Here is a 12,132-nt window from a genome sequence, read left to right on the forward strand (position 1 = left end):
CCCCATCTTACAGTTCAGCAAACTGAGGCACGGGGAAGTGAAGTGACTTACCCGAGGTCACACAGTAGACACGTGGAGGAGCTGGGATTAGAACCCATTGTCTGGTGGATTTGAGGAGGGAGTCCTGGTTCTGTAGATGTCCAGGGTTGGGATGGGCGAAACTCAAGGCACAGGGATTGTGTCCAACCCCAACTGCTTGCATCCAACTGTGTCCAGCTGTATGCAGTTGTCCAACCCCAGCGCTTAGTACAGTGCCTGGCACATTGTAAGCGCTTAACAAATACCATAATTATTATTTTTAACTCTGGGGCCCCCAGTCTCTGGATCTCCATCTCTGGGCTTTCAGGGTCCCGCAGGGGAGGGTCCCCTCTCCACGACTCCCCTCCCTCGAGGAGCAGCGTGGCGTAGTGGATAGAGCACAGGGCTGGGAGTCAGAAGGTCATGGGTTCTTATCCAGGCTCTGCCACTTGTCTGCTGTGTGACCCTGGGCAAGTCACTTCACTTCTCCGGGCCTCAGTTACCTCACCTGTAAAATGAGGATCGAAATTATGAGCCCCATGTGGGACAGGGATTCCGTCCAACCCAATTTACTTGTGTCCACCCCAGCGCTTAGTGCAGTGCCTGGCCCATAGTAAGTGCTTTACAAAGACCACAATTATTACATCATGAGAAGCAGCACGGTTTAGTGGCAAGAGCACGGGCTAGAGAGCCGGAGAATGCGGGTTCTAATCCCAGTCCCGCCACTTGTCTGCTGTGTGACCTTGGACAGGCCACTTCACTTCTCTGGGCCTCAGTTCCTTCATCTGTAAAATGGGGATGAAGACTGTGAGCCCCACGTGGGACAACCTGATTAGCTTGGATCTACCCCAGGGCTTAGAACAGTGCTTGGCACCTAGCGAGCGCTTAACAAATACCATCATTTTTCAGCTCTTAGAACAGTGCTCAGCGTATAGAACAGTGTTTGGCATATAGTAATCCCTTAACAAACACCATTTTTCAGCGCTTAGAGCAGTGCTCGGTGCTTAGAACAGTGCTTGGCACATAGCAAGCGCTTAACAAACACCATCATTTTTCAGCGCTTAGAACAGTGCTCAGCTCTTAGAACAGTCCTTGAGTAAGAGCTTAACGAATACCATCATTTTTCATCGCTTAGAGCAGTGCTCAGCGCTTGGCATATAGCAAGCGCTTAACAAACACCATGATTTTTCAGCGCTTAGAGACGTGGTCAGCGCTTAGAATAGTGCTTGGTATCTAGCAAGCCCTTAACAAATCCCACCGTTTTCAGCGCTTCGAACAGTGTTTGGCACCTAACGAGCCCTTAACAAATCCCATCGTTTTTCAGCTCTTCGAACGGTGCTCGGCACCTAGCCGTCGCTCAACAAACGCCATGATTTTTCAGCGCTTCGAACGGTGCTCGGCACCCAGGAGGCCCTTAACAGACCCCACGGCCTTTTCGGCGCTTCGAACGGTGCCTCCGGCACCCAGCGAGGCCTTAACAGACCCCACGGCCTTTCGGCGCTTCGAACGGTGCTCGGCACCCCAGGAGGCCCTGAACAGACCCCATGGCCTTTCGGCGCTTTCGACCGGTGCTCGGCAACCTAGGAAGTGCCCTAAGCAGCACCACGGTTTTCTCAGCGCTTCGAACGGTGCTCGGCACCTAGGAGGCCCTTAACAGACCCCACGGCTTTTCGGCGCTTCGGACGGTGCTCGGCACCTAGGAGGCCCTGAACAGACCCCACGGCTTTTCGGCGCTTCGAACGGTGCTCGGCACCTAGGAGGCCCTTAACAAGCCTCACGGCTTTCCGGCGCTTCGAACGGTGCTCGGCACCTGGCAGGCCCTTGACAGACCCCGTGGCTTTTCAGGTTTTTGAACGTTGCTCGGCTCCTAGGAAGCCCTTGACAGACCCCATGGCTTTTCAGGTGTTTTGAACGTTGCTTCGGCTCCCTAGGAAGCCCTCGGCAGACCCCGTGGCTTTCAGCGCTTCGAACGGTGCTCGGCACCTAGGAGTGCCTAGCAGCACCACGGTTTTTCAGCGCTTCGAACGGTGCTCGGCACCTAGGAGGCCCTGAACAGACCCCATGGCTCTTCGGCGCTTCGTAGCGGTGTTCGGCACCCCAGTGAGCTACTTAACAGACCCATGGCTCTCCAGCGCTTCGAACGGTGCTCGGCGCCCCAGCAAGCGCATAACGGATCCCGTCCGGTTATCATCCCTCGTCGTCGCCCGTGATCGTAATTACTATTATTAGCGGGCAGCGGGCCCGGGGCGGCCGTGGGCGCCGGGGAGGGGCGGGGGCGGCGGAGGGGTGGTCAGCGGCCCGCCCCGTCCCCGCCCCCGGGCCCGGCCCGGCCGCGGCCCGGCCCTCCCACCCACCCACCCACCCACCCGCACCTCGGGCTCGCCGGGCCGCAGGCCGCTGCTCCGGGCGCTGGAGATGAAGAGAGCTTCGTGCGCTCTGTCCCTGTGGCTCTGGGTGGGGATCGTGTCGGAGGCAGGTGAGGACGGGGACCCCCAGCCCCCCCAGACCGGGCCCGGAGGGAGGGGAGCCTTTCCCGCACCTGCCCCAGCGGGGCTCGGCCCCCTCCGCCCCCGCCCTCTGCTAGCCAGGAGGCTTTCCCCCGCACCCCCTTCTCTCTGCTCCCCACCACCACGCACACCCCGTCTCCGGCCTCCCTGCCTCGGCCCTCTGTCTGCTGCCCTCTGTCTCCTGCCTCCCGGACTCGGTCCCGAAACGCCCTGCCCCGATGCCCCCCACCTCCCGCCTCCCTGCCTGAATACCCCCTGTCTCCCTGCCCTAATACCTCCCCGCCCCTGCCTCCCGGCCTCTGTCCTCATCCCCCTTGCCTCCCGGCCTCTGTCCTGATGCCCCTTGCCTTCCTGCCCCTGTTCTAATACCCCCGTTTCCCACCTCCCTGCCTAATCACCCCATGTCTCCCTGCCCTGATACCTCCCTGCCACTGCCCTGATATCCACCTCCTGCCTTCTGTCTCCCTGCCTGTCCCAATACCCCTTGCCTCCTGACTCGGTCCTAATACCTCTCGCCTTCCTGCCCCTGTCCTAATAGCCCCACTTCCCACCTCCCTGCCTTATTACCCCGTGTCTCCCTGCCTTAATACCTCCTTGCCGTTGCCCTGATGCCTACGCCCTGCCTCCTGCCTCTGTCCTAATAGCTCTGCCTCCCTACCCCTCCTCTAATACCCCCTGCCTCTATCCTTCTCTCCCTACCCCTGTCCTAAACCCCCCATCTCCTACCTCCCTGCCTGAACGCCTCGCGTCTCCCTGCCCTGATACCCCCTCCTCCTGTCTCTCTGCCCCTACCCTAATACCCCCCAGCGTACCCCCCCAGTCTCCTACCTCCCTGCCCCTGTCCTAATTACCGCCCCCCACCTTCTGCCTCCCTGCCCCGTCCCTAATAACCCCCGCCTCCCATCTCCCTGCCCCTGCCTTAATTCCTCCGGCGTCCGGGGCCTCTGCCCCATCCGTCCCCCATCCCCAACCCCTCCCCGGGCACAAACTTCTGTCATTGTCCCTCTCCTTCCCTCCCGTCCCCCTTCCTCCTCCTCGTCCCTCTCCCCTCTCTTCCACCATTCCCCGGCCGTCGACCTCTTCTCCATCTGCCTCCTGCCGGGCCCTTGTCCGCCCCCGACAGGACCGGCCCGTGGTCCCCTGGCTCTCCGCCCCGGGCTACCCCCTACCCGACTCGGATCCCTAGGGGCAGGTTCCTCCCATGCCCTACCCCCGAGCCCCCGCCCGCGGACATCTGCGGGCATCGTCCATTCATTTATTCATACCTATTGAGCGCTTACGGTGTGCAGAGCACTGTACTAAGCGCTTGGAAAGTACGATTCACTCATCTGCGGGCATCATCCGCCCCCTCCCTTCCGCGGCACCCTGACTCGCTCCCTTGGCTCTCCCTCCACCACCCCCAGCACTTATGTACATATCTATATTTCTATTTATTTATATTGATATCCGTCTACTTGTACCGACGTCCGTCTCCCCCCGCTCCAGACTGTGAGCTCGTCGCGGACAGGGTTCGTCTCTCTTTATCGCTCTATTGTAGTTTGCCAAGCGCTCAGTACGGTGCTCTGCACGCGGTAAGCGCTCAGTAAATAGGATGGCATGAATGATGAATCTACGGGCAGCGCCGCCCCGCCTTCGTTGGCCAGCAGGGGGCGCCAGGGGTGGGGGGGCGGCAAACTCGTGCGGGCTTCGACGACCTCCACGTGCGGGATGGTCCTGGTCCCCTGGTGGGGGGCACCGGACCCCTCTCCCCCTCGCCTTCCTTGCCCCCCACCCTCTGCCCACAGCACGCCCCATCTCGGGCCAAGAGCCGGCTCCGGGCAGGTCAGAGGGCGCAGGTGGGGAGGGGGCCGAGAGGGGTGGGTCAAGCGCTTAGTACAGTGCTCTGCACATAGTAAGCGCTCAGTAAATACTATTGAAGGGGGGTGTCGGGTTTTGCTGACTCTCATCGCCCGGCTGGGGGCTTAGGCCTCCTGGCCTCTCGGTAGGTGCTGTCGGAAGAACTGACCCTCCCTCTTTGTGCCTAGGCTCCCCTCGTCTCCCCGCCCCCTCATAATATGGGAATCTTTGTTTTCTGCCTGGTTTTCTAGATTCTCTCGACTAGACTCTAGACTGTAAACTCGTTTTTTTGGCTTTTTTAAAATGGTATTTGTTCATTCATTCAATCGTATTTATCGAGCGCTTACTATGTGGACAGCACTGTACTAAGCCCTTGGAATGAACAACTGGGCAACAGATAGAGACAATCCCCGCCCAGTGACGGGCTCACAGTCTGTTAAATGCTTACCGTGTTTCAGGCACGGTACTAAGAACCGGCGTAGGTTCAAGCTAATCGGTTTGTCCCACATGGGGCTCACAGTCTTAATCCCCAGTTTACAGATGAGATAACTGGGGCACAGAGAAGTTAAGTGATTTGCCCAAGGTCACAGAGCAGACAAGTGTCAGAGCCGGGATTAGAACCCAGGTCCTTCTGACTCCCAGGCTTGTGTTCTATCCACTGGGCCGTGCTGCTTGTGGGCATGGGACGCGTCTACCAACTCTGCTGTATTGTACTCTCCCGAGTGCTTAGAGAAGCAGCGTGGCTCAGTGGAAAGAGCGCGGGCTTGGGAGTCAGAGGTCATGGGTTCGAATCCCGGCTCTGCCACCTGTCAGCTGGGTGACCGTGGGCAAGTCACTTCACTTCTCTGTGCCTCCGTTACCCCCTCTGTAAAATGGCGATGAAGACTGTGAGCCTCACGTGGGACAACCTGATGACCCTGTATCTCCCCCAGCGCTTAGAACAGTGCTCCGCACATGGTAAGCGCTGAACAAATACCAACATCATTATTATTATTACAGTGCTCTATACACAGTCAGTGCTCAATAAATAGCTTTGACTGATGGATTGATTGACTCATAAATCTTGGCTGGTGAATTGTAGCTTCTGAAACTGAGTTCCAGGTGTGCAACGAGAGCAGAGTATAAGGGGTCGGAAGAGGGTATGGAGGGCTGGAGTAACTGAAATCAAGCCTCTCTGACTTGTTCACCCCTCCTCCCGCCACTAACCCCACGAGCAGAGGGACACCAAAGGCAACCCCCTGTGGTCCTGGAGAAGGCTGGAGCACAAGAAACGTCACCAGCCTGGGAGTCAGAAGGACCTGGGTTCTAATCCTGACCCCACCACTTGTCTGCTGGGTGACCTTGGGCAAAGTCACTTTACTTCTCTGGCCCTCAGTTCCTCATCTATAAAAGGGGGATTTGGACTGTGGGAACCACGTGGGACACAGACTACGCCCCCCCCCCCCCCCGATCAGCTCGTATCTTCCCCGGTGCCTGGCCCATAGTAAGTGCTTAAAAAATACCATTTGAAAAAGGACTGTCTGCTCTGCCCTGAGTCTGTTCCATTTATTTCCGCAATGATGAGCAGGTTGCACATGGGGGGCTGTAGATTGAGATGTGAAGGGAGAGTTGAGTAAGGTCTGGGTTAGGGTCAGGTGGGGAGGGGGGCCCTGGGGATCTGAGGTCCTGGAGAGCCGGTATTCCATTGAATTTTGCTGATGATGTGACCTCAGGGCTCGGGAGTGTCCCTCTGGGGTCCGAATGGGCAGGAGGGACAAAAAAACCAGCTGGACTGGAGAGACTTCTGGGAAAGGGGCCGCCTGGCACCACCCTATGTCCAGATAGTATCAAAGAGACACGTGTCCACCAGGGAACCATTTTTTTTTTAATGGTCTCTGTTAAGCACTTACCGTGTGCCGAGCACCGTATTAAGTGCAGGGGTAGACGAAAGCTAATCAGGTTGGACCCAGTCCACGTCCCCCATGGAACTCACAGTATTCCCATCTTACTGATGAGGTGACTGAGGCACAGAGAAGTTAAGTGGGTCACGAACCCACCGAGGGTCACCCAGCAGACAAGTGGCTGAGCAAGGATTAGAACCCAGGTCCTTCTGACTCCCAGGCCCATGATCTATTCACTAGGCCATGCTGCTTCTATGTGAGGAGAGGGACCCAAGAATATTTTTCCTCTGACTTTGACACTACAGCCGTTGGCCTGTGAACATGGTAAACAGGTGCCAATCCCCAGGGCCCTTAACCCCCACCGGATTCCCAGACTGGCTTCTTCTAGGTTTCTGACAAGACCTAAGCATTTCCATTCAGGACTGCAAAGACCCAACATGGTGACTCTCTGGCCTGTGAGTTCTTCAAACCCCATGCCCTCCCTTCAAGTCCTCCTGTCCACTCAATTCCTAGTCCCCGTTCTGCTCTCTGGCAAAGTGAAAAAGTTGGCACTTGTGCACACAGGGCCCCGGGCCCAGCTGTCGCTTTTAGTTTCTGGGTGGTTACCTGGACTGTTCCACGGACTAGATCCACACTTCTCCTGGCACTCTGGGAGAGGATGCCCTCTCTCCTCCTATCCGACAGGCAATTACTCTCCCCCACTTCAAAGCCTTATTGAAGACACATCTCCAGGAGGCCTTCCCTGACTTAAGCCCTCTTTTCCTTTTCTTCAACTCCCTTCTGCGTTGCCCTGACTTGCTCCCTTTATTCATCCCCCCTCCAAGTCCCACAATGCTACGTATCTGTAATAAATTTATTTATATCAATGCCTGTTTCCCCCTCCAGACTCTAAGCTCTCTGTGGGGAGGGGACGTGTCTGTTATATTGCCCTCTCCCAAGCGAGGAGTGCTCCACACACAGTAAGCCCTCAAAAATGTGATTGAGAGTAAAGAGATGGGGAGAGGCCCCAGGAGCAGGCAGAGTGTGACCGATGGTGACAGATGTGGAGGGCAGGAAGGAGGGGAGCTGGGTGAGGCGGAGACCTGATGTGTACCTGATTGGGTTGAGGATGGCAGCAGGGGCAAAAAGAGAATGAGTGTGGCCGCCCTAATGGGCACGACTGGGACGAGGCAGGTTTTTAGTCCCTTTGACATGATTCCGACTGTGCCACGTGTACCTCTCCCCTCCCTCCATCCCAAGAGTGTTGGCAGCAGGCTTGGGGAGAGGGCGGAGAGCGTGTCTCCTCCCACCCGCCCCAACACCTAGCAGGGTTTTTTTAGCAGGTCATCACCCAGCTGGGTGTCCCCACCTCAAGCACACACCTTCTCTCTAATCTTCCTCTAGACTGTAAATTGACTGTGGTCGGGGAACGTGTCTACCAACTCTGTTGTTTTGTACTCTCGCCCGAATAAGTGCTTAACGAATACCGTCGATCGATTCCCTGCTTTCAGAACATGGGTAAAGGGATGCGTACCCTCTTGTTCATGGTTAGTAGGCAACAGTGAGCCGAACACCTCCCTTGCCAGACCCAAGGGATGAGGAGTTGAGACCCAAACCTAGCCAGGTTTCTGGGCTAGGGCTGGAGAGAGAAGAGAACCAGCGTGGCCTAGTGGAAAGACCACGGACCTGGGAGTCAGAGAACCTGGATTCTAATCACAGATCCATCACTCGTTTGCTGGGTGACCTTGGGCAAGTCACTGAACTTCTCCGTGCCTCACTTACCTCATCTGTAAAATGGGGATTCAACCCTTCAGTTGCAAATGTGAGCTCCAGGGGGACAGGGACTGCGTCCAACCTGATTATTTTGTTTCTATCTCAGTGCTTAGTACAGTGCCTGGCACACTGTGAGCACTTAAATAATACCATTAAAAAAAAAACCCACCAGCGGGAGAGTATCCAGAGGAACCTGAAACCATGCCAGAATTCAGGTCCAGCTCCAATCCGTTTTGTCCAACGGGGATCAGCCTCACAGCCCAATGAATGGTAAGCTTTTTTTTTTCTTTTGAGGTATTTGTTAAGTGCATATTCCGAAGCGAGCACGGAGCTATGCACTGGGGTAGATCAATCGGGTCGGACACGGTCCCCGTCTACCTGAAGCTCTCAGTCACAGTCCAGGCCCCGAGCTCTGAGCGGGACCTGGAAAAGACGTCTCGATCCGGAGACTGGATTCTGCCTGAGGTCTGAAGGGTTGGAAGTGTAACAGGACTCAACTCTCCCGACAGTAGGTGTCGAGTTCGGAGGTCCCACCCTAAACTACTGTCTCCTTTGAGGATCCGGAGAAGGTCGGGGGAGATCAGAGAGCGTGGAGGGGTTCTCAACCCGGGGGGCCCAGGATGGAATCTTCCTCCCAGAAGCACTAGGCTGCAGAAAGAGGTCTGAGGGGGAAGCTGGCTGGGCAGTATGGCCGGAGAGCGCAGCTCCGGCCTGCAGTATCTTGGCGATCCGTGGCTTGTGTGGGCGAGGACGGGAGGGGTGAATCCGGCCATTCGTGGGTCATTCGGTCAGTCAGTCGCGGTTCGTGTGGCCGAGGACGGGAGGGATGAATCCGGCCATTCGTGGGTCATGCGGTCAGTCAGTCGCGGTTCGTGTGGCCGAGGACGGGAGGGATGAATCCTGCCATTCGTGTGCCAGTCGCTCAGTCGATCGTATTTATTGAGCGCTTAATGTGTGCACAGTATTGTACTAAGAGTTTGGTAGAGTACAATATAACAATGTAGCAGACGCATTCCCTGCCCACCGTGAGCTTGTAGTCCGGGGGGAGACAAACAATAATAGAAATTAACAAATTACAGATAAGGACATAAGCGCCGTCGAGCTGGTATGTGAAGACAATCCCACTGTGGCTCAGAATGCGAGGGAGAGAAACTGAGGCAGCTACAGCAATGGGTAGCGGGTGGTAGAATCCAGGGATCCGGACCACTCCCACCAGCAAAAGGGCAGGACAGGGCAGAGGCCAAGGTCTGGGGTGCCCCTGGGCATCATCTCAGCAAGTATCAAAAATCAACCCTTGGTATTTATTGAGTGCTTACTGTGTGCAGAACACTGTATTAAGCACTTGGGAGAGTACGGTTCAACAGATTTGGTAGACACATTCCCTATCCGCAAGAAGTTTCCAGTCTAGAGGGACCTGTGTGCCCTCTGGGCATCAAACCTGGCCCCTGGGTTCTGTGAGCCAGTGTCCTCAGCAGGCCCGAGCACTAACCAGTCCCATGTTTGAGCATCCAGCAGCCCCAGGGGGAGGGAGAACTCCATCAGAAGCTCAGAGGAGGGGAGGAAATGAGGGAGACAGAAACAGTGCGGCCCTTCTGAGTTCGCGCTTGGTCTGACCATGCCCCAACCTCCCCCAAACTAATATATGACAAGCAGAACAGCAGCACTGCTTACGGAGCTAGGGACTGCCCACTTGGGCTGAGGTCCTGGGGCATTGCTTCTGGGGATAGACTCCAGGTGCCCCCCCCACCTCCTGTTACTCAAAACAATTATAGCAACTCAGACTTCCATGCCCCGTGGGGGCAGAGAGGAGACCCATCCAGATCCACTCTGAGTCACCTGGGTGAGAGAGCTGGATGAGAGGGCCCCCTAATCACTCCTACACCACCCCATTTACGATGTCTTGGCTTCTGCTGAATGCCCAACACCTGAGTCCACCCAGGGCCCAGATTTTAGCCTGGTTGAAATGCCTGGTGGTCACCAGGTGGATCTGATTCAGGCTTCGGTGACTCACTGTGCCTCATTCTCCTCCTCCCTCATACTTGCCCTCCTACTTGGAGTCCCCACCCTCCCTCGCATCCGGCAGACCACTGCTCACCCTTCTTCAAAGCCCTATTAAAATCACATATCTTCCAGGAAGCCTTCCCTGATTGATCTCATCTCCCCCTATTCAGTCAATCCATCAATCAACGATATTTATTGAGAGTTTACTTTGGGTCCAGCTAGGTACCGGGCTGCTTCAAACCCCATGTTTCTGGGACTTGTCTGGGGCCAAGCCCCAGGTTTGGGGCTTAATGCGGGGCTCTAGGTAAAAGGGGTCTCAGAATGGAGCAGGCAGGCTCTAGTTCTCCCTCAGTGTCCTAGGCAGGGACTTCTCTTAGGTGGACTTATTTTGATACAAGGACAAGGAGGCTAAAGAGCAGAACCCTGTCACATGCAGGGTAAACCAGGCACAATCCTGCCAGCCCTATGGGGGTTCTCTCTCCCCCCAGCACTTGAAACATAAACTCCACAGAGATGTCAGTCAGCTGCAAACCCTCAAGGACCCTGGGCAGTGGAAGCTACAGGTTCACAGTTCATCCCCTCAATCAGTGGTATTTATTGAGCACTTAACAGTATGCAGAGCACTGTACTAACGTAGATACTTTTTTTGCCCACAACAAGCTCCCTCCTCTCTAGAGCCCTGGCCCAGTCCTAGCCCCTCATCCACCTTCCCCTCAGACACTGCAGGGGCTGTTTGAGATGTTCATGGTGATGGTGTCAACAGCTTTGATAAAGTGGGGGAGAAGAGGCTGTTCATCCCTTCTGATGGCTGTGAGGCAGGGGTCCCACTTAGTTTGCCTGGTGCAGAAAGCTGACCTGATAAGGGACTTATCCGCTGTTAATCAACCTCTTGATTGGTCCTCCACACCCTTCAACCCTCACCTCTCCTCTCTTCCTTTCCTCCCAGTCAATCAGGTGGTCCCTCTTCCTCAGCTGGAGTCTTTTGGTTTCCCTAAACCTATCATCTGAATTGACTCTGCCCCATTCAGGATCGCACCTGGAAAGTTTCTAGTACTGTACCAGTCTCGGCTACGGGAGGGAGAATCGAGCAGAGGCATACCCATTCTATTCCTAGCTTGGGCAGTGGCTAGCGAGTGGAAGACAATGTGCTACCAGTCAAAATTACCCTGTGCTGGGCAGCAGTGGCTTGGAGAGAGGCGAGGGCGGAGATTCAAGTTTATGGCGCAGAGAAGGCAGTGGTAAACCACTTCCATATTTTTTACCTGGAAAATGCTACGGATGCACTACTGGAATGACTGCAGATGGAGAGTGGGGTGTTGTGGGAGAGATGTGTCCGTGGCGTCGCTATGGGTCGGAGATGACTCGACAGCATAAGACAAGGCAAACTGACTTTAGGCCAACCAATCCTCTTGCTTCTGATTATTATTATTATTTTAAAGCTTTTACAGCGCTTACTCTGAGACAAGCACTCTGTTATGAGCTGGGGTAGATACAAGATAAGTTGATTGGGCACAGTCTCTTGTCCTACATGAGGCTCACAGGCTAAAGGGGAGGAAGAACAGATATAGGCATTTTATAGATGAAGACATTATGGTACAGAGCAGTTAAACGGCTTGACGAAGGTCAAACAGCAGGAAAAGCAGCACTGGTCTGGTGGAAAGAGCTTGAGCCTGGGAGTCAGAGGACATGGGTTCTAATCCTGGCTCTGCCACCTGTCTGCTGTGTGACCTTGGGCATGTCACTTAACTTCTCTGTGCCTCAGTTGCCTCATCTGTAAAATGGGGATTAAGACTGTGAGCTCCATGTGGGACAGGAACTGTGTCCAACCTGATTACCTTGTACTTGCCCCAGCACTCAGAACAGTGCTTGACACATAGTGAGCACTTATTGTAATTATTAAGAGGCGATTCTGGAATTGGGCCCCAGGATTCCTGTCTCCCAGTCTGGTACTCTTTCTACTAGGCCACCTTGTTTCTCTGTTGGTTTTTGGTTACTTTTCAGATTGGCTTTTGGTCACCACCCATAGAGAAACAGGTCTTCAGTCATCTCTTCTGTTTGTGGCCGACGATGATGGTATTTGTTAAGCGCTTACTGTGTGCCAAGCACTGTTCTAAGCGCTGGGGTAGATACAGAGGCCT

General features: G+C 55.2%; 1 protein-coding gene and 1 non-coding gene across 3 annotated transcripts in view; both read left to right on the forward strand.

Moving 5' to 3' along the window:
- Nucleotides 1-2,384: 2,384 nt before the first annotated feature.
- The window catches only part of FLT4 (fms related receptor tyrosine kinase 4), a 99,975-nt gene continuing 90,227 nt past the window's right edge, over nt 2,385-12,132 (forward strand). For both annotated transcript variants that reach the window (XM_029051462.2, XM_029051463.2), the window contains exon 1: nt 2,385-2,494. In XM_029051462.2, the coding sequence (XP_028907295.1) occupies nt 2,434-2,494 (61 nt within the window). In that variant the 5' untranslated portion in view covers nt 2,385-2,433. The remainder of the gene's footprint in view (nt 2,495-12,132) is intronic.
- LOC114806781 lies at nt 11,013-11,150 on the forward strand. Its single transcript, XR_003754843.1, has one exon. It is a non-coding gene; the product is annotated as a small nucleolar RNA SNORA7 (small nucleolar RNA).

The sequence above is a fragment of the Ornithorhynchus anatinus genome, chromosome X1, assembly GCF_004115215.2.
Source record: "Ornithorhynchus anatinus isolate Pmale09 chromosome X1, mOrnAna1.pri.v4, whole genome shotgun sequence".
In the NCBI taxonomy this organism is placed as follows: domain Eukaryota; kingdom Metazoa; phylum Chordata; class Mammalia; order Monotremata; family Ornithorhynchidae; genus Ornithorhynchus; species Ornithorhynchus anatinus.